Raw genomic sequence first — 23739 nt, 5'->3', positions numbered from 1 at the left:
TTATAAGCTCCCTTCTGGAAACTCTCCATACAACAGATAATATGAAGCAATAGCATTAACTCTATTGAAGGTAAAGCAGTTGAGTGGGATAGTTCAATAGTTGGTCTTTGATTCAGGTGGCATCTGTAGTCCTTTCACCCCTTTTAACCAATTTTAGGGTCACAGTGACTAAGCCTACATCAGCATCTTCAGGCATGAAGTAAAAGCCTATCCGGAATGGGTGTCATATCATTAGAAGGCACATAATTCTTGATTTAAAAAGCTAATCTTTGTAAAGTGGTTTAAATCTACTGTGTAATGACACAGAAATGTTAAAATGGAACCAGATAAAGTTAAATTTGCTTAGGGTTACAAAATCAGTGAAATTTGCATCAGTGGAGGAGATACTGAAGATATGAAAATAGCTACAAAATCCTAAAATGAAATATAATTGAAAATGGTCCTAGAACTAAACCTTCTAACAAATTAAGCTACAAGTCTGTACTTCATTACCCTAAATTGATCCAAGAATGATTGATTGATATATAAGGAATATCTGAGTCCTGGATAAGGTGAAACCAGAGTTCACAGTATAATAACATGCTATCAGATATTTTGGTATTTGGTACACTATAAACTCTTTAAAATGAAAGCACATAGAAGTTGATTGTGAATAAAAGATGGATGTGGATGATCAGACACACCATTATTTGGTTTGCATGTCCAATTTGCTCAGGTATACTACTAGAAGGCCATGCTGCAAGGATCATAATAATAAGACTTCAACTAAAAAGAGTCAGATTGACTGCTGCTGCCACACACCAAGAATGTCCCCATGATGAATTCCAAAGCTGCACGAACATAAGAAAGCGTTTTTGGTCAAACCATGGAGTTTTGTTGGCCTTCATTTGAATTTGGAGGGATATGGGTGGTGTAAAGTTATTTCAGGTGTAACATCCATTCTTCTGTGCTATGTGTTATGGACAGTCTGTGCGATGGTTCATCAAGAAAATCCTGTTGCCCATTATACATTGTTTAAGGACAGGTTTTACTGGTGTCGGTTTTGAACGGGTCAATACTGAATGACTTGCCTTCTCTACATTTGTGTAATGTGCTACTTTCTTCTACAAGACCCTTTATGATTGTGGCCATTATTGAAAGCTAATGTATATAAAGTATGTATTCAACCATTTATTGTGGATTGTTTGCTTACTTTTAGGGCAGCCAGCACCTCCTTCAATGACTTTAATCCAAGACCAGTTTCAGAGAAAATTTCCAGGCTGCTGTTTGTGATGGACAATATGGATAAAGAGGTAAACAAAGCAAATAAGTGCATTGAGTGCAGTCAGTATACAATATGTGTTGTTTATTGCAATTTTAGAGCATTTAGTACTTGGATTATTCTAAATTGTATCATTAAATCATTATTGAATAAACATTTCTTTTTCTTTCTTGTACTCCTATATTCTAAAGACATGTATGTTAAATTAATTGGCCACTCTAAACTGACTAGAATGAGATTCCAACATTTGCACATTATAACAAATTACAAATAACAGTAAAATGATGGTGATTTCATATGCCACAAATTCAATGGTTTTTATCAATTCTACATTTCAGCATGGAATGCAGTTTCTAAAAGCCCATGAGGAACAGCATCAATTTCAAATTCTTTCTTTATAATGCCAAAGACCTGGATTTAATTCCCAGCCTGGTCAATATTCACATTCTGTCAATGTCTTTGTGGCTTTTCTTTATTGTCTAGTTTACCCCTAGGTAATATGTTCACTAGACTGGCCCTTGTATGAGCCATGTGATGGATTAAAGTCTACTGTAGTTGGTACTAGTCTTGCAGTTTAACCGTGCGTGATTATTTTCTTGTCACTAGTGTTTTCATTGTTATTTTGTTTATATTTTTCTTGACATTTTGTTTTTTACTGGTGATTATACTGTGGTATTTTCAGGGCAGGTGGCCAATATGTTGTTGGCAACTCTTTCCTTTTGATGCCTCTTAACTTCCAAAAGTGGCACGTAAGCATCATCACCCCAATTGTACGTAAGATAGTGGTGCACTAGATTTTTAATGGTTTTTAGATTTTTAATGGTTGTACCTAGTGCTAAGTAATTTCCATGGGAGATAGGACTTTAGCTGATGATGATCATTACTGTTGAATGTATTGGGCTTTGGCACTTTTGGTATTTGTGTGACTGCCTTATTTTTGACTACTGTACCATTTAGATCATTTTTTCCTTTTCATATTTCCATCATCTGCCTTTACTTCATTGTCATTACTATTTGGCACTATAGACGGTATCAGTTTTTCTTGCAAGAGTACAAGATACTGCAGTGCATTTATGATCAACTAATGAAGACAGCGCCATTCTTATGCAAGTATTCACACACCTGCCATATTTTTCCCTCTCTACCATCTTGGTTCATCATACCATTAGACTGGTTCGGTGGCCACTGGGCGACAGTCAACTCGGCAAAAAGACAAGTCGGCGAAAGACAAGTCGGCGAAGAAACAACTTGGCGAAATGCAAGAGATTTTTTAATTATATTTAAATGACAATGTGATTTATCCATCCATTATCCAACCCGCTATACAGTAATCCCTCGCTATATCGCACTTCGCCTTTCACGGCTTCACTCCATCGCGGATTTTATATGTAAGCATATTTAAATATAAATCGCGGATTTTTTGCTGGTTCGCGGATTTCTGCAGACAATGGGTCTTTTAATTTCTGGTACATGCTTCCTCAGTTGGTTTGCCCAGTTGATTTCATACAAGGGACGCTATTGGCAGATGGCTGAGAAGCTACCCAACTTACTTTTCTCTCTCTCTCTCTTGCGCTGACTTTCTCTGATCCTGACGTAGGGGGATTGAGCAGGGGGGCTGTTCGCACACCTAGACGATACGGACGCTCGTCTAAAAATGCTGAAAGATTATCTTCACGTTGCTACCTTCTGTGCAGCTGCTTCCTGAAGCGACATGCTGCACGGTGCTTCGCATACTTAAAAGCTCGAAGGGCACGTATTGATTTTTGCTTGTTTGTTTTTCTCTGTCTCTGTCTCTGTCTCTGTCTCTGTCTCTCTCTCTGCTCCTGACGGAGGGGGTGTGAGCTGCCTCCTTCAACAGCTTTGTGCCGCGGTGCTTCACATACTTAAAAGCCAAACAGCCCTATTGATTTGTTTGCTTTTCTCTATCTCTCTGAAATGCTGTGCTCCTGATGTGCACTCCTTTGAAGAGGAAGATATGTTTGCATTCTTTTAATTGTGAGACGGAACTGTCATCTCTGTCTTGTCATGGAGCACAGTTTAAACTTTTGAAAAAGAGACAAATGTTTATTTGCAGTGTTTGAATAACGTTCCTGTCTCTCTACAACCTCCTGTGTTTCTGCGCAAATCTGTGACCCAAGCATGACAATATAAAAATAACCATATAAACATATGGTTTCTACTTCGTGGATTTTCTTATTTCGCGGGTGGCTCTGGAACGCAACCCACACGATGGAGGGATTACTGTATCCTAACTACAGGGTCACAGGGGTCTGCTGGAGCCAATCCCAGCCAAAACAGGGCACAAGGCAGGAAACAAACCCTGGGCAGGGTGCCAGCCCACCACAGGGCGCACACACACACAACAAGCACACACTAGGGACAATTTAGATTTGCCAATGCACCTAAACTGCACATCTTTGGACTGTGGGAAGAAACTGGAGTACCTGGAGGAAACCCACACAGACACAGGGAGAACATGCAAACTCCACGCAGGGAGGACCTGGGAAACGAACCCAGCTCTCCTAACTGCGAGGCAGCAGCGCTACCACTGCGCCACCATGCCATCAACAATGTGATTTAAAATGTTGAAATAAATGTATATAATTAATGAACATTATTGTGCAGATGGAACCAACTCTATCTTGCATTATGTTCTGCAACCAAAATTGCTAATCCTTTATATAAATTGTATTGATTGTAATTGTATGCTGCGGTGGGCTGGCGCCCTGCCCAGGGTTTGTTTCCTGCCTTGTGCCCTGTGTTGACTGGGATTGGCTCCAGCAGACCCCTGTAGTTAGGATATAGCGGGTTGGATAATGGATGGATGGATGTAATCGTATGATAACATTATTTAGAATACAAAAGGTGACCTCCGAGTACGGCTTAAGGAATATCTTTACTCTCAATGTATTGGGACTCTCATAAAGCAGGTGATTCTATGGATTTTCCGGGCCTTACGTTGTCATTAGATATCATTAAAAAATCTCCTTGAACCTAACTATTACCTAATTGGTAAAGGATGTCGCCGAGTTGTCTTTTTGCCGAATTGTCTTTCGCCGAGTTGTTTTTTCGCCGAGTTGTTTGTCGCCCAGTTGCCCCTGAACAATTTATACTTTGCCTTTCACTCATCTTTTATTTATTTAACTTTTATCTTATTCCACTGTATGTTTTTGCCTGGTTACTGTTGTAATGAATTTAATCATTATGTTTTGCCTAAAGGCCTTGTTTGGTTGTCACAATTTTTAGCAATTAACCTCTCAATATATTAAAACAAGGTCTCTGTATACACAATAGCTTGACTCTAAATAACCACAAAAAGTACAAATTGCCTTGTGTATCTTATGTACTATATATAAATGTATAAAAAGGTCTTGCAGAATACAGAAAATATAGGAGTTTTGCTATTCATGCAAAGGAGGACAAGAACTACAAGTGGTTGTTACTGCTATTATGGATTCATATATAGGGGGAGAGGGCGGCACGGTGGCGCAGTGGATAGCACTGCTGCCTCGCAGTTGGGATACCTGGGGCCCTGGGTTCAATTCCCAGGTCCTCCCTGTGTGGAGTTTGCATGTTCTCCCCGTGTCTGCGTGGGTTTCCTCCGGGTGCTCCGGTTTCCTCCCACAGTCCAAAGACATGCAGGTAAGGTGGATTGGCGATTCTAAATTGGCCCTAGTGTGTGCTTGGTGTGTGGGTGTGTTTGTGTGTGTGTGGGTTGGCATTGGCTCCAGCAGACCCCCGTGACCCTGTGTTCGGATTCAGCGGGTTGGATAATGGATGGATATAGGGGGAGAGAAAGAGAAAGTGCATGGAAGGAAGCCTGTAATATATTCTCCCAGGTATTTAGAGAGCAAGCAAACTAGCTTACATTAAGATTATGTGATAGTGATGCCAATTGCCAGGAAAAACCATGATATGCTTTTTCAAGATACTTGCATCACAATACAATAATACTGTGATTTTTGTAGAAAATATTTTGAAATAATTTTGTATTTCAATTTTATTCTGCAACATATTGCAATTTATTAATCCCCCTTTCCACCAAAATGAACATTGAAATCATGAGCACTTGTCAGTCTACTAAACGCTATATGATAAACCCACTGAAATCTTTCTTTTTATCGTTTCATTGGATTTCAAGTATCTCCGTAGTCTACTGTACAAAGCAGTGGTACATAACATTCACACGGGTACATTGTCTAACAGGATTATTCCTTGTGACTCCTTCTGTTATGTATAAGGAAGGATGGTCAGCCAATAATTGAGAATGGATTGTTTCATATTTAAAATATATTGTTGAATATGTATAAATTTGCATTTATTATTTCATTGGTCATATCCATGTATATTCTCTCTATGTAGTACATGTTATTACAATGTTACATTATTGTCTTCGCAATAAATTATTCAGGATACAGTGTGTACCATTGAGTGTAACTAGTGATTTCAATTGAAGTTTCTTTTACACAAGAGTTTAATAATCTTACATTATATACATAAGGGTAGAAACGAGACCTGAAGTGGAAAAGACATCATTAGTACCTAGTTTTCTAGATTTATTGATTTAATATGTCAGTTCTTGGAAATTGCATATTTATGGCAAGAGAATTAATATTTAAAGACATTTCAAAATTAATTTCAAATATCTTAAAATGCAGTTCACTTTTTAAGATATCTGAACTTGTTTCCAGATATTTCAAAATATGTTCCTTTATATTTTAAGATATCTGCAATAAATTTTCAGATATCTCAAGTGAATTTCAAAGATATCTCAAATACATTTTCATATATCTAGGCATTTAAAGATATCTGAAATGCATTTTGAGTTAACCTGAAATCATTTCCTGTAAAACTTCATATGCTTTACAGGGGAACTTTCTGTCTATTTCAAGATATGTTGAATTGCATTTCAGATATCATGACATGCATTTAAGATATCTCAAACTAAAGAGAGTATCATTTCAAGAAATTTTTGAAATTTTTTGAGACACCTTAAAGTGCATTTAGGATATCTTTGCATAGACACATTTTTAGATGTATGTAATTTATTTTAAGATATTACATATTAAGGCCTTTCTTTCGTGTAACATTATGAAAACCAAAATGAACCCAAATGCTTGACTAAAATGTGAGGAGAGCAGTTTACAGCATATCAGAATGTCTGCAGCACTCTACATCGGAGGAAATGCATAACAATTCAGAATCAATGCATTTAGTCATGCAAGTTTTAATAAAGTGCATTGTGCCTGCATTGTAATAGATGGCACAAAAAATTATGATGCTTGTTTTCAGTGTACTTGTGATGTATCTGAATGAAAATCATTGCAACTCTGTATCAATTTTTCAACAGTGTTAGAGTTTAACTCTCTAACCAATAGAATGAGATTATGAAGAACAGTTGGCTGTGAAGTGCAGTCTTGCAGTCTTAAGTGACAAGGGACAAGTATTTGGCTTTCTCTCCAATTCACAAATCACACCTGACTTTTTTTAAGCTCTCTTAGGGTACAGTGGTGTGTTGGATGCCACTGACAGCTAGCATCCCAGTTTCTGTACAGGGTTACACTGACATTGGAAGTGATTATGGGTCTTGGCATCAAAATTATCCCAGCATGAGTTTTAAGGGTTGCTCCTGCAAGTGGCGCATAGAGCTTGGTCTGGATAGCAAAAGGCAGCTAGGGACAAGGGTACAGTCAAGTTCTGTAAAACATTTTCACAAGAAAAGGAGGATGAGGACCCAAGAAATTAAATGGACAGGAGCACCAGTATAGAAAAGCTGAAGCTGGGGTGGGGATACTGCTCCAAGATTTTAAATGGCTGGCAACGTGGCTTATGTTGAGAATATACGGCCCTCTAAAAAAAGAAAGGGGGTGGGGACCCTAATTAAAAAATGCTAAACATGGCACTTGACAGTTTTGGGGAACTGTTCTGACCTTCTCCTTGTTCCCCCTTCACCTCTTTCTTACTTCAGGGCCCTCAGAGTAACTACATCTGAAACACAATTTAAACAAGTAAAATTTTCTGCCCCCTGCTGTTACACTTGCACTTGAAAATGCTCTCAACAGACCCAGAGGGGCACCTTACTCCTGTCTCTGACCCTGAGTTGATTTTAAAGCCCTTTGTAGGGTCACTTCAGAAATCATGAAGGGGCTAGTAGAAGGGTAGGAGAATTCCCCCAAATCATCAGTTCTTTGTTTCATGGTATGGAGGACATCATGGACCTTCAAACAGCTGTTCTAGACTCCCAGAAATAAAAACACAGTGAAGTTTCATTGCCGCTTTCTGGAAGTGGCCCTTTGAGCTTTGCAGTGTGTTGACAAATTTAGGCACAATTTGAGTGTAAGAGTGACTAAACAAGTGATTTGCTGTGAGGTAGGTCACAGTTTAAAAAAAAAACAAAAAGCGTATTTCTTTGTCTATAATCAAGCATGTTATTTTTTAAGGGCCCTTTTAGTACTGCATACAGATAAGACCAACCTTTCCTTGGTGTGGAGTAGGTCAGGGCATTGTATAGAGCACAGATTTTTTAAACTCTATGCTTAGTATGTGTGTTCAGGTGAGGACAGGCACAGTGGCCCTAAGGCAATATTAATTCCCAGTTACCCTCCTGGTGCAAGGGATTCTATGCGGTAAGCTGTACGGTGCAGATAGTTGACACCTTCATGAGGAATATTCCTTATATTACTGCTGTTTTTCTTTATTTAATTATTCATCTCTTTAATACAATGATGGCAGTGGTCAATTCTTTGACCTCTTTGCATTCAAAGTTGTTGATTTGTTTGAATGCCAGGGTCCTGTTCCACTTTAAATTTAATTATCTTGAAATAGCCTTGGGAAACACTCAGTCACGGTAATGTAATGACAAGCGCTTGGTTGAGTTTGGTAAGACATCATGTTATCAGTGAAGTGCTGGGTAGGTTTCCTGACAGATGGGAGTAAACATTACCTGAGAGATGTAACAAGGGCCAGATATCACTTCATTGACTCATGTCCATGCATCATAATGACCAGATAGGTTTACACATTGGAAAAAAGTAACTGGATACTCAAAGTCACTCATACACTTCAGATATGTCAAATTGTCATTCCGGGATTGCTCTGTATTACTAAATAAAAGAGAATAGCTGCAAAGAAGTGAATTGATTATCACTATAAATAGTAAGTCATTCTTTTCAGAGCAGCCGTGCATCCAGAATCTACTTATCTAGAATGGTAGGCTTGCATATCAAGTTTCTAAAAGGCAGAAAGACCCCTACATCCCAGAAACCTTTTCCAGTGCTACCAGTTTCTGGTTATACTGAGGGGTGGAAGAAACTTATATTTGTTAAAGGCATAGTATATGGTGAAGCTGTAAACAAGAAAACAAACAACCTTTATTTTATATAATGCCTTTTCATAGGGATAAACATCCCAAGAACAGAGTTGTAGGTTAACTTCAGAAGCAGCAGCCTTTGGCTATATATTTACAGTAAAACTGTTGTAATGGAAAACTCAGTTGGACCCACGCAGATTTACACAAGTATTAATTTATACCAGGCCCAAACTGTTACCAGTAATAATTCCTGGGAATCCAAGAGTGAGAATCCAGGCCTGATCTATTCTGGCTTTTCTTTTCTTGAAAGAAACATTCACAGTGTCAGCAAAAGTGCTTTTGTTAGGCTGAACAAAATTTTTAAGAAGTTTATTGTTTAATCTGTATCGTAGTAATTTACTTTAAATTAAAGATGTTCTTTGCTTAATTAAATTATATATTACATCAAACCCTGACTTATGGTGATAAATAGTACATATATGCCAAATCTTAAGTCTGTGGCATGAAAAACAAAGCTGTGCATAAAAAACAAAGAAAAATGGTGCTTCATATAGAGATTAAGTGGGCATAATGTTGACTATTGCTTTAACTGTTAGAAAGTTTTAAATGTAGTATAAATTAACACAGAAGGAAATCTCTAGCTATGCAAAAAACTACTCTTTTTTGAACAAAGAGCAATTCAAACCAAGCACATTTCACTTGTGTTAATAAACACAGAGCAATTGAAAATCTTTAAATGTGGGCACCCACTTTCAGCCTGGGGCATCTCTTGTCACAAGCCCACACTTCTCTAAATACAAACACTAAAAATGTATATGTTAATTTATTAATTATTGAATAATCTTGGTTCTTCATACTACAGGTAATCATTCCCGGATTTCTCCTTGGCTTTCTTGTGTTACCAGTTCCTTTAGGCACCACATGTACTTCAGAGTAGGTCATCCACCTGAAACTAAGGATGTTTGGACACGGCCAATACTTAGATGGGAGACCATCTAGGAAAATCTTGCATTGCTGCTGGAAGAGGTGTTGGTGAGTCCAGTAGGGGGCGCTTACCCTGTGGTCTGAATGTGGATCCCAATGCCCCAGTGCAGTGATGGGGACACCGTGCTGTAAAAATGGCACTGTTCTTTGGATGAGATGTAAAATCGAGTTCCTGAATCTCTGTGGTCATAAAATATCCCTGGGTATCCTTTGTAAAGAGTAAGGTGTAACCTGATGTCCAGGCTAAACTGCCCACCATGGTCTAGTCATTCTTGCCCCTTAAACATTTCCTGTCTCTAACTGGCTATCACTCTCACCACTTCACCACCTAACTGCTAATGTGTGGTGAGCGTATTGCCATCAAATCATCCATGTGGATGCTACACATTAGTGGTGGTGAAAGTGGCTCCCCAGTCACTGAAGTGCTTTGAGTAGTGAGAAATGTAAAGAATTATTATTATTTATTGTATTATTATAATGCTGCTCCTCTGACCTTTTGAGTTTCTGATATCAGTTCTTGGATTTTTATGGCAATTTTATTTTTCCTTGTATTTTTTAATCCCCTGAGTACTTGTTTCCACCTACTTTGTCATCTAATTACCATGTCTCTCATTTCAGTTGTCATCCATGTGTGAAGATAAGTCTTCTTCTGACTTTTTATATTTACTACTTTTTTCCTTGGTGCATTAGTTAGTGCTACTGTCTTATGGAACCATTCTCCTGGGATTAAATGTCATGCCCAGTTGCTCTTTGTGTTGAGGTTACACATTCTGCCCATGGAGGTTTGGTTTTACTCAGGGGACTTCTGATTTCCTCCTAAATGACAAATACGTTCAGGTTGACTTTATGGGCAACTGTGAATTGTCCTCGTTAAATGTACACCATGGCCTAGTATATGTACAGTATATGTGTGTGGGTCCTGGTCTGGCATCATGTCTAGGGTTGGATCCTGCCTTGCTCTCATGGTTGCCAGGATGAGCTCTGGCCTTCCTCAACCCTGAACTGAATTAAGTGGGTCTGAAATTTGTATTTATTGTTAGCCCGCTTAGTACACACCTGCAATGCCAGACAATAGTCCATGTGGGAAGAGCTGCAGAAATTACCTTCCATTTTTTAAATTTGTTATAAATTACATCTGGTGTTCAGAAACATTGATAAAGCTTGCAGATAAACAGCAGTTTAAGATAAACTAATATATTGAACCAGGAACTAACAGTTATGGTTTATCTGGTTCAGCTCAATTTAATTTTAAAGTGTTTTCCTTTTTAACTTAAAGTTGAGGATCCTGATCATATCAGTATATCAACATTGCAGGATCATGAGAAATAACAAAGTATAACTAAAATACTTACTGAAATCAGTATTATAAAATTGATAAGTAAAAACAACAACAACGGGTGGCAGATGTAGGAAACTGATTTTGCTGGTGCTGTATTTAGAACATTTCTACTTAATTTTTCATGAATTCTCTGTGAATCTAATACAAATTAAGCATTAAAATTTCATTCTACCTGGTGTCATGAACTCTGGATTTGTACTAATGAAAAAATCAACAAGATATACAACCACTGCTCGTGGTTAACACAACATAAATCAGTGATTCGGTCTGTTAATTTCTTCTGGTAGACATATGTTAGCGCTATTAAATAAATTTATCTAATGCATACTATGTATAATACACAGACACACACGCGCGTACACACACACACAAATATACAGTATACATACTAGTATAAAGGCTGTGTGCATACTGTATCCTTATACACATTTCTTTTTCTTTCTCCAGCTGTCAGAGACTGAGCTCAAATGCCAGCGAGTCACTGTTTTTGTGGAATTTGCACATTTTCCCCTACATTAGTGCAGGTTTTTCCCTGGTTACTGAAATTTACTTTAGTTTACCAAAGGTCTGAGTATTAATCTATTTTAAATGATGATTATAAATCACCTGGGTGTAAGTCAGTGTGGATGAACATGTGTGTTTGAGTAGTGATCGGGCATCCTGTTGGGGACTATTTCCTGATTTGTAGCTCCCTGTGACAATAAGATATTTTAAGCTTGTTTCGCCAATAATAATTTTGAGGATTCTATAAGTCTCAAAGTCAAATGGACCAGAGACTCTTGCAATTCATGATGCCAATTAAAGCATGTCTAATTTCACTAACGTGTGTGTGTACTGTATTGAAGAACCTGTGTTTTTCATACATGACAAGCTGCTGAACAGCATATACAATATCAGGTTTTGGACTGGTCCATTTAATTAAATAATTCTACTAATTAAGTAATTGAGAGCTTGATTGAAACAAAAGCCAGAGGACACACTGGCCCTTCAGGAAATTACCATGACATTACTGCCCTAATGTAACAAATACAGTGCATGAGAGAGAAAAAAGCAGACATATATCTACATAGCTGGACTCCTTGTTGATCAAGTTAAATTTAAATATGTTAGCCAGAATTCAAATTAAGGTTAGCACATAAAGGAAAAATGTAATTCAGTGGAAATGATGTGAAAACATCTATAAGAACAGCAAAAGAATACTACAGGAATGGCACATATCCGTGAGTTCAACAATAGGTTTCCCTCTGTTGTTTTACCTGTATATGCTGTTTCATTTCCGTTAGCCTAGCAATAGATTAGTGGCGCTTAAGAGCTAATGAGGCAATACAGAAAGTTAGAGAAAGTGTTAAAACACAGCTAGCACCCACCCCCATCATTAACATGTGTTAATAATTCATTTTATATGCTATGCTGGCAAAGAATAATGGATAATTTTATTGTTGGTCCTCCGTACTTTTGTCATGGTTGTTATCAATTCTACATTTTCCATGCATTTAGGCCTCCTCATCATCACCATCATTATCATCTATTGTGAACACATAGGGTGCAGATGTGGTCGAAAGGGCTGTGACCACAATTACAGACTAGGAGATGAGAATAGGTATAAAGACGTTATATCATAAGAATAAACAAGAATAGGCTGAAAGTCAAATTCCAAGCAGATCAAACAAGAAACAATCACTAAAGGTTCAAAATATTAGACCAATGTAAAGTACCTAAAGTAAACAATGTTTTTACCTTTACTAATAAAGTTTTGTCCTGAACTAAATTTCAAAGTTTGGGATTTGTGTTTTAGGTTTCTGTCCAAATGCTTGGATGCAGAAAGTTGCAAGCTGCCACCTTAAATGGGTAGGACATGACTGACATTGCACATAGCAACGTCAGCAGCTGTGTGACTGACAACAATATTGCTACTATAAACAACATAGTACATCAAGTAAAATATCCGCAATAACTTATAAAACACATACAAAATGGGGCAATAAGAGCATCACAGATACAATGTGAAATTTTATCAACAATCATAAAAAGTAATAACAACACAAAAATTACTCAAAACTGAGCCAGAAGGCCACCCAAACAACATTCATGACATCATCAGGCACATCCAAACCAGTCATCTGAGGCCTGGTCCTTTAAAGAGAATTCTTTAAAGAGAATTCTTTTAGACTCAGTAGATAGGCCCACCATAAGACAAAGGGTTTGGTCCTAATGAAAATGTTTAAAACTCAATTTCTACTCACATTGTTTTTGAGATGCCAGACTTCTTACTCTACAGCCATCTTAATAGAGTTTTGATTGTTAAAAATGTTATAGACGATAAAGCGTTGATTTTGAGGACAAGAAGTGAAGACATCATTTAAAAAGTGTATGTGGTGAGCTTCACATCATCATACACATTAGACAAACTACCAGATTCTTTCTTTGCTATAATTCTTCCCACCCAAGCACTTCCAATTCACTAATTCACCCATTCATCAATTCCTTTGCCAAACCAACTGTTAAAAACTAGTCTTCCAGCACTGGGCACAAGGCAGAAAGCAAATGTTGACTTGGATATAGGAAGGATGTGTGATGCAGAAGGTTTATGGTAATAACTGATTGGGCTTCTTGGGATACTCTGCTTTCTTCTAATAATTCAGACACAAGTTAGAAAGACAGATTGGCCTTGTTTAGCTAAAAGCTGTTTTTCTCTCTCCTTGTTGTGTGAACTTTTACTCTCTGCAGTACTGGTTGCATCACTTGGAACTTCATAGATTTGATTAGAAGGCAGCATCACAGTACTGATCTGATCTTTGCTTCAGGGAACTACAATATATAGCATGAACTATATCTCTCATCATAGAGTGTATTGTCAGACCTTGTTAATCCAATTCACTGTTGTTAGGATCCATAGCCTATTGCAGACAGAAGATGGGGATAACACCAAATTCATGGCCAAGATGAACTTACCAACTAACCTAACTTGCACATCTTGGAGATATACAAGGAAAACCTTTTCTTTTTAATGCACTGTAAATATGTGGTTAGTGCTTATGCCTCGTAGTTTCAGGCATATGGTTTTGAATCCTGGGCCTTTTGTTGTTTTTCTGGGAACATTCTCTATTTATTTTTGTGGATTTATTTCTAGTATTTTAGCATCATCACACACCTCAAAGACTTGCATACTAGATTCAGTAACTGAACTCTATAAACTTGCCCAATATGAGTGAGTATAGGTGAATATAACCAGTGAAAGGCTGGCATGTTCTCTGGAGTTGTTTCGTCCATTGTGCTTGAAGATACCACAGCAGTTTCTATGTAATGGAAAATAAGCAATTTGAGAATATTAATGGGTGGATAAATTATGAAAATAGCACAATAGCTATTTATTAAAATTAATGGCAGATTTTTTAGGACATTAACCACTTTGTATTTTATATATGTTGCACATTTAAGTGGAATCACATCTATCTATTTATAAAGCTGGTTAAACTGGTTTAGGATCATGAAAACAGTATTGGAATTCAAGGCAGGAATCAACTGAACAGAGTGCAAGTCCACTGTAGGGCACATCGCATTCACACAGGGCCAATCTAGAAACTCATGTTAAACTACCCATTATGGGTAACGCTTTGCAATAGGGCCAGTTTAGATGCATCCATCAGTTTCAACAGCACCATAACAAAGGCTTTGTTTCATCCTAATAAGACTTAACAAAGTGCCAGTAACTGTTTAGACTAGTGGCTACCTAAAATGCATCTTTTATCCACTTCATCTTTTAGTGCTACATAACAAAATATTAACAAAGGTTTTGTGTTACATAGCCTTAAGTGAGAAATAGATGCACTATAGTAAGTCCTCAAAACCCCTATTCCATATTGTTACCCACTCACATATTCTATAGGGTTATAGGTTTGTAACAGCAGTCTTCATCTGTCTGGGCCAGAATAGTCATGTTTACAATCTAGATTAGCCACCAAACATACTTACTAAGTAATTAAATAATGCAAGGTTATAAACTTTGATTGTTTTGACGGCATACTTAACCATCCTATATGTGAGCAAAGTTAGAGCACTCCTAAATCACTAATAAAAAGGGACATCAATGTTGTTGCTAGTCATTTTTTCTGTCTTGTTTATTATAAACCCAGAATCTGGTCTGTGTCACCATCCTGGTGAGTTCATTGGACACATGACATTCGCACATGTAAAGTTGCAGCTTGTTTAATTATGGATAAAGTGACTTCTGGTACTCAGAACACATTCAGCAGTGAGTGTCTCTACTAGTTATATATATATATATATATATATATATATATATATATATATATATATATATATATATATATATATATATATATATATATATTCCAGCTGATTTTTACTTTTGAATGGTCTTAGACATGAGCTATGTAAGAAATATGAGAGATGTGTAAAATTAAATTTAATCAATAAAAAGCGTAATGACAAATTTGAGGTCTGGAGATTATGGCCTAGTTTGTAACAAGCATTTGGGGAATATATTCACTAAAACAAAAACAGCCTTCATAGGACACACATTTTACTCAGTCAATTAGCTTCCATTTAGAGCCACCAATGATCCTAATATGCAGATCCTCTGAGGCATTCCAGAATACTCCGGAAAACAACAGCATAGACACTGGCAGAAAATGCACAATTCACAGAGTCAGTTTTTGGGCTGTAATGTGAAAAGACTTTGGAACTGTGAGGCAGCTGTACTTATGACCATGCCAACCCATTTACATTTAGTTTAATATTATAAAGCACATGTTCACTTAGAAAAAAGGTAAAGGCTACTACCATGCAGAAAATGAAAAAGAAAAATATACAGGCAAAACTTTGTGTTACTAACCTTCTTTTCTGTTTTTCAGCATATGGAGCACCTTTGCACTTCTTAATTTTGCAGATGCACAATGATGCAAACCCTTCACTAACACTTCCACTTATAGACCCAGCATGTTATACACTATTATAAACACAGTATAATGTCAAAGAAATCTTGAAATTAGATCCAGATACAGTAAATTGTTGAGGAATCAGCAAGTCCCATTTTATTTTCTTTTTGCCCAGTGTTAACTCTGTCAATAACCTTCCAGAAGACACTTACGAGATCCTTACATCTGGAGGTGGTTGCGTGGCTGATCTCTTTTTTGATTTGACCTTCTCACATTATCTGGCTCTCTTCAGAGAAATAGTATTGTCTGTCTCCAGGGTCATAATTCTGAAGGTGTATGGTTTGTATGCCCCATCGTCCACTTACCACATTTCCGTGTTTAAAGACAGGAGTCTTCCTTCCAGCTTTGTATGTGAATATAAATGATATCTTCAAATAAGCTGATAAAAATTCTTGGAAAATGTATATACATTGGAGCATGGTGAGAAGATGCTGGATATAACATCATTGTAATGAGGAATTTTCTTATAATTTTCACTCCTTTAGTACATGGTTGTATTATACACATATAAGTATATTGGTAGTATTGGTATGGTATAAATGAGTGTGGGGAATTGTTTCTGTCTTGAAGCTGATGCTGCTGGGACAGACACGGGATATCCCTGACCATTACGTTAGTGAATGTGTTTAGAAAATGGGTGGGTGCATTTATATGCATGTAGCATGGCTTATCCAAGTTAAGGTATGGATCATTTACAAGAGGTGCTATGATGTCAAATCCCAGCTCTGAAACTTAATTTTTTGAATATGCTTAATTAAACTTAATGGCCATAGGAAGTCAGAGCCTCTGGCACTGGGTGAAAGGCAAGAAGCAGTTCTGGACAGTACACTACAGTAGTCTTTTACGGTGCACATTGGCACATACACACACACATGCTCATATCAGGCCCAGTTAGAGTCACCTATCAAGACAAAATAATTGAGTCTACTGATGATGATTCTTCGTGTCACCAAAACTACATTGCAATTCCTTTTGAACTCTAGTAGTAGTAGTAGTAGTAGTAGTAGTAGTAGTAGTAGTAGTAGTAGTAGTAGTAGTAGTAGTAGTAGTAGTAGTAGTAGTAGTAGTAGTAGTAGTAGTAATATTGTCATGTGTAGAAAGTGCAGTGATATTTTTAATTTACGGTTTTGCAAAGCTCCATCTACTTACCTGTTTGAGTGTTTGTCTCCTATTTGCACGCTTGACAGTACACCTAAAGGTGCTTTTAAAAGGCAGTTCACCTTGCAACTGCCTCATTCTGTTGGCATTTCATTCTATTAATGAGAGGATGCTCTGATGTTATCTCTTGAGTGCATTCCGATTGGGGATGCTTGTCTCTTAGGAAGTTCTCACTTTGCTTCACTCATGAATTTGATAGGTTACGCTTTACTGAGTTTAACTTTTATGATCTCCTTAGTTAAGGTCAGATCATCTTAAATCCACTAGGATGTCATATGTTTTGTATTGAACAAAATAATCAAAAAATAATTTTGATATTATCATTTATTTCTTTGTCTTATATATATGTCTTATATATTTTTTGAAAAAATAAGGTCTGTTCAATGTTGCTTTAATAACTAAACTATTGTGGTAAAAATGCATAAAATTTGTTGCACAGAAACTTGGAAACAGTGGGAAGAGTCTGTGTGTGAAAGTGTTATTAAAGTCTGTCATGGAAGGCAGGAACCAATCCTGGATGGAAAAGCAGTCCACATTCCTTTACTCATACTGATCTTGTTTTTGTGATGTAGGAGGAAACTGGAACACCCATAAAACAAACAAATTAATAAATAATAAATTCAGACTCCATACCTGCAGTGACTAATTTGAGCTCATATCACTGGATCTGTGAGCAAACAGCATTACCAATGTTTCACCATTCTCCCTTAGATTTATATTTATAAGCTTAGTATTTTGTGGTCTCTATATACTGTATATCATTGAAAGTACTGTACATATTAAAAGTATATGCATTGGTCTGCAAAGAACAAAAAGTAAGATGTTAGGTACTTACTTAATTGTTCTTATTAAAGGCGAGTATTTAGAAATAATAATGGCAAAACTACTTTATCATCCTCGTCCTCATCAAGTTTGGACAGAAAACAATGTTCTAGACATAGATTTTTTCATACCTGCACAAAAGCTAACAAGGACTAATGATCCCATGAGATAATTAACTTGTCAGTTAATTGAGAAGATAGTAAAAATGTAGGTCAATAGCATATTCATAAAGAGCAAAAGTGATATGTGTATCTTCTTCAAAGACCTGTACCTGATATACTGCAGAGTGTAATCCTCCATCCATTCATGCGTGCCTATATCTACGGAAGAGTGGCTTTCTTTATGACTGATGGCAAAGATTGCTTTGACTGCATGTTTTGACAGCACCCAGTTTGTCCTTCTGCAGGTCCTGTCTTTAGAGCCTTATTTTGTTCTTGTCTGGATATGTTTCTCAGACTCTGAGTCGTAACAGCTCAGTCAACCTGCATAATTCATACAGGAATGAGCTAAAGAGATAATGTTACGCTAAGGCACCAGGGCTGATATATTAAGGCTTCTTGTGCACTCTTGCAACATTAAGTGCAAAGAGACTTTTTGGCAGAGGTTTCTGAGGATTCAGGCATTCTTAGTGGAGACATGGGAATAAATGACTCTCAGTATCATGGACTTTAAAACAAGCAATCTATCTCACAGGCCTCAGGTGGGATAAAGAAGATGCCAGCACTCCTTATTCACTCTGAGAGTGGGTGATTGTCCATTTAACAAACAAGGGGACGAGGGGATGGGACTTGCCAAACTGCTTAGACATGGAAAAGAGGAAAAGGATATTTTTTGTGGAACAATGGCAAACCCTTCTAGAATGAGGTAACATTCTTCATGAGCTCCGTTACAATTAATTGTGTTTGATGTGAAATGTGAAACTGACATGATGCTCTGTGCAGCAGATGCCCTTGTTCCCAACGCTGGTATTTAGAGGGCTGTTGTTTAATAAGGGACAGTTTGCTGTTTCATGGCATTCCTTGAAGCATAAGATTTGTCTCAGTGAAGCATGATATCACTGTTAAATGGAATATCACAGATACCCATAAGACATCTGAAAGTAGCATGTTCCAAGTGAAGGGATATAATGCCCGCCAAGAAAGGAGATTCCAAAGCAGCAGCAAAGAAAGGTGGAAAGGGGGAGCCAGAGAAAAGCAAGAATGATAAAAAAGGCACTGATAAAGGAAAGTCAGATCCAAAGAAGGGAAAGGATGAAAAGAAAGAGGACAAGAAGGGGGGGAAGAAGGGAAAAGAAGAAGCTCCTAAGGGGAAGAGCAAAGAAGCAGACAAGAAAGGTAAAGACGCAAAGAATAAGAAGAAGGCTGTGACAAGTGACTCAGAAGATGGTTCTGAGGCAGATCTGTTGCGAAGCGACAAGGATGAGAGTGAAGAGCTTAGTGAAGGCCAGGAAGAGGAAGATAAAGATAAAGAAGAAAACAGTGATGAGGACAGTGAAGAAGATCAAAGGAGGAAAGGAAAAAAAGTGGCTGCTTTAAAGGGAGCATCTAAAGCAATGGCAGGGATGAAAGTGAAAGGCAAAACAAAGCACATACAATCAGAGGAAGAGGAGGAGGATGAAGAGGATGAAGGTGAGGATAAAGCAGGTGATGATGAAGATGAGGATGAGGATGAGGAGGAGGATGACAGAGGGAGAAAAAGAAAAGGTGCCAACCTTAAGGCTGCATCAAAGGCTGTAGCTGGTTTTAAAGCAGATGACAAAAAAAGCCATAGGCCAGATAAAAAGGATTTGCATTTAAAAGGGGCTTCCAAAGTTGTAATGGGGCTAGCAAGTGATGGAAGGGAGAGGAAAATAATGAAAAAGGAGAATGCTAAGGCTCACCTGAAAAGTGCCTCTAAAGCTGTTGGAGGTCTTGCCAGCAGAATACAGTCTCCCCCTCCTGTTGAAAGGGAACCCAAAACAGGTCTAAAGAACACCTCAAAACTTTTCATGGGTTTTGGGGGGTTCAGGACAAAAAGTTCAAAAAAAGGACGGAACTTTAAGAACACCTCTAGAGTTTTTTTAGGATTTGGTAAAAGGAAAGGACCAGCTTTGTTAGCCAAGAAGCCAAAAGTGGGCGTCTTGAAGAACACCTCAAAATTTATGATGCGTTTTAAAAATAGCACAAAGAAAAAGAAAGAAGTGGAAAAGGCCCCGCCTAGGAAAGCATCTTTTTTACTCATCCGACTGGGGCAAAAAGCTGAAAAGTCTGATAATAAAGAAGAGAGCAACAAAAAATCTGGACTGGGTAAATTTCTAGGGAAAACAAAGTTTGGCTTTTTTGGGAAAAAGAAGTCAGACAGTAAGGACTTTAAAACAAAAGGAAAACTTATTGGCAAACTCACGGGGGCAGCAAACTGGCTCACTAAGAGATTTTTATCTACTAAGCAAAAGAGCAATTTTTTGGGAAAACCTGGGAGTGAGGGTTGGTTTTCCAAAATAGGAGCTAAAAAACTGCCTTTAACTTCTGAAGATGAGATCCTTAGGCATAAGGCAAACATGAGGAGGTATCATGGCCGGCGTAATTCTTTCTATGAACAAGATGAACATCATTATGATTATGATGATGAAGAATATTCTAGGGATAGATATCATAGAACTACTGCTCGATATCATCCTTCACGCCGGCCTAGTAGATTTCAGGGAAATTTTGAGGCCATGCCTAGACACTCAAAGTATCCAAGAGTAGGATTTGATTATTACGATGATGAATCCCAGTATTACGATTATTCAGCTCCAAATCCATATGGTTATTATGAAGATGAGGAGGAAGATGTTTATTATGATTCTCCTATGACATACCAAGATGAATATTATGATGATGGTTTTGGTTTTTATGATCAATATCAAGAGCAGGATCGCTATGGTTACTATGATAGCGAAACAGAATACGATAATTATAACTACTCTACTCAAGACCAACAAGGATACTATGAGGAAGGCATGGATTACTATAATGGAAAGGATTATGTAGCTGAACAACAATATGACTATGATGGGAATGAAATGGAATATTATGACAACTCAGAATTTCATGAGCAATATGATTATTATGAGGGAGAGCAAGGATATTATGAAGCACCGACATGGGAAGCTATGGAATATGATCCCTATGTAGTAGATTCCAACTATGATCACTGTCAGGAATACCAGCTTAATTATAGTGAATATGGTGGGTCCCCATATCTACAGTCATCATACAACCAGTATACTCCATTCTCTTACACAATGGAGAACATTATGGAACAGGAAGAGCTGGGAGAAGCAGAACACGATGACTATGGGGCTTTCTCATTTTCAACTACAAATTTTGAAAATTTTAACATGCCTGAATTTGGCCGAAGGGTACCATCTCCTTTGGCTTCTAAAAAACAATTCAGGCTTTTCCCTAGACCTCAAGTAAAGTTGTTTGGCAAAGAAAAATTAGATGTTCCTCTTTTGCCTTCTCCACATATATCACTGACTGATTATGATGAGGAGATTGATGAAGATGAAGATGAAGACGACTTTCAAACCTCTCCATTCCCAAACACAGTGTTAAATAGGGTTGGTACCCATGTTGGGCATGGGGGAATGGCTTATCAGTCTTTGGGTAGAGGATTTCCTCAGAAGCTAACTTCATATCAAAGGCCTCCATCCCCCAGACCAGCAAGTATGACTAGACCTCTTCTTCCAACGCCAACAGCAAGGCTAATTGAAGATGCCATGAGCAGAGGTTCTCAAAGACTACCTTCTCCAAGGCCACAGGTACGTGCGCTTGGTCCCAATAGGCCAGCCTCTCCATCTCCAAGCAGACGGTCTGTTGGAATAATGGAAGGTAGACCATGTTCAAGGCCATCCTCTCCACAGCCCTCCATACGAAGATATGACGCTGCTAATCTTTCTCCTTCTGAACCTTTGGATGCCTTTTCAAGTGCAGATGTTAACACACCACCTAGCCCACATTTAGGAATCAGAAATTGGAATCAGCCTCCCTCACCCCAACCTTCTGTACGACAGATTGAGGAAAGGAGAAGTATGTACTCACCACAGTTATCTGCCAGGCTTGTGGGAGAATACTATGAAGATGAAGAAATGCTAAGCCATCCTCCATCACCTAGATCTCCAAGAAAAGTGTTTGGTCAAAATTTACCTCATGATGAATATGTGATGCCTGCATCTCCCAAAATGTTACATAAACACATGGGTTATCCATCAGATAATAACATAGGACAAAGACCCCCATCACCACAGCTACTAAGCAGAAAAATGGGAGCACCCCCTTCTCCACAGCCATCAGTAAGAAGTTTTGCTGGAATTCAAAATGAGGAAAGACAAAGGCCACATTCCCCTCGGCCTTCACCAAAGCTTAAACCACCTTCTGCTTCCACCTTTGATCCTAATAAGTTCCAATCACCTGCAACTAAACCTGCTTCGCCCAAGCCATTTTTGAAAAGGTTCGGAAACCCTGGACCAAATGAACTTACAAGGCCCCCTTCTCCACAGCCTTCCATAAGAAGACTTCCTTCCATTAAGCGAAGCTCTCCTCCATCACCACAGCCATCACTAAGAAGAGAAGGCAATCTAGATTCTCCCCTTCAACCAAATCTTTCACCTGGGATGAAGCGTCACAATATGCAGCTTTCAAGAAATCCAAATCCAGGTGGCCTGTTTGGAAGGTTTAGCCACCCAGATGCTACAATAGCTGCTCCACCAGAAAGACCTCCTTCTCCTAGGCAATCACTGAAAAGAGTAAGCCCACCTCCTTCTCCTCAGTTATCAGTGCATCGTAGAGGAAGTGTGAGGCAAGCAGATATTGAAAGGCCTCCATTAATACAGTCAGTGAGGAGACCTCCTTCTCCTGCTCCTAAACCAAAATTTAAAATGTTTGGGATGAAGCAGCAAGCAGCTGTCTCAAAACCAACACCAGGAAATCCTTTTTTAAAGAAGCTGAACAATCCACAAGGAAATGAAAGTCAGAGTCCACCATCTCCTGTGCCATCTCACCACTTAAACCATTCTGTAGAACGAGAGGTTCATCACCCATCATCTCCTCATTTTCAAAGACCTCCATCACCTAGGCCATTAAGAAAGCTGAGCAAATCAGTGGAAAATGTTCCTATGGTAGCCCCTCCAGCAAAATTGATCCCTTTTGGGCAAAATAAGTTGCCAACAGGTGCAGTGAAGCCTTCTTCTGGTAATCCCTTTATGAAAAGGTTAGGAAACCCAACAGCAGGTCCTCCATTGAAACCACCATCCCCTCGGTCTTCCATAAGAAAAATGCAACTACCCAAAGAGCCCATAGAATCTGAAATGTCTCCCTTTTCAAATACCCTGGCAAGACAAGGCAGCCGTCCTGCTGGTTCTTTCAAACGACCTCAGATGGCTCCTGCACAAGAACCAATGCCAAATCAAGGCAATCCATTTCGTAAAGCATTTCGGCCACCAGCAGGAGAAAGCAGACCCTCTGGAGATGAACTCTCAGTGCAGAGAATGCCTTCCAGAAGGATGTCAGTAAGACCAGGAGCTGAATCAGGAAACATAAATGACCCACAGAAGATAATGCATGCACAACCACCTGTATTAAAGGGGAGAAATCCTTTCTTTAAACGTGCTGGTAGTCCAGTTTCAGGTATCCACCCAGATGTTTCCTCTGCGAGGCAGTCACTCAGAAGACAAAGTCAGACATTTGATAATGGTCAGCCTCAAAGGCCTACTTCACCCCAGCCTTCTTTGAAACAAATAAACCCCTCTGTCAAGAAATCTCATTCTCCTCAGCCCTCACTGCCGCAAAAAGTTCCAGGAAACAGTATATCTAATATTGGTCCCCCTAAAAGGAATCCTTTTTTAAAGAGGATAGGAAATCCTGGTGCAGGTCAACCACAGAGACCA

The 23739-nt window shown here is 38.3% G+C and overlaps 1 protein-coding gene across 1 annotated transcript in view; it reads left to right on the top strand.

Annotated features, from left to right (window-relative positions):
- Positions 1-1202: 1202 nt before the first annotated feature.
- The window catches only part of myo15aa (myosin XVAa), a 131735-nt gene continuing 109198 nt past the window's right edge, over positions 1203-23739 (top strand). Inside the window, exon 1 of the mRNA XM_051933481.1 lies at positions 1203-1292. Within this exon, the coding sequence (XP_051789441.1) occupies positions 1272-1292 (21 nt within the window). The 5' untranslated portion in view covers positions 1203-1271. The remainder of the gene's footprint in view (positions 1293-23739) is intronic.

This window comes from Erpetoichthys calabaricus, chromosome 11 (assembly GCF_900747795.2).
Source record: "Erpetoichthys calabaricus chromosome 11, fErpCal1.3, whole genome shotgun sequence".
Lineage (NCBI taxonomy): Eukaryota > Metazoa > Chordata > Cladistia > Polypteriformes > Polypteridae > Erpetoichthys > Erpetoichthys calabaricus.
Note: the sequence above shows the minus strand (reverse complement) of the source record. Positions and strands in the feature narration are given on the sequence as shown.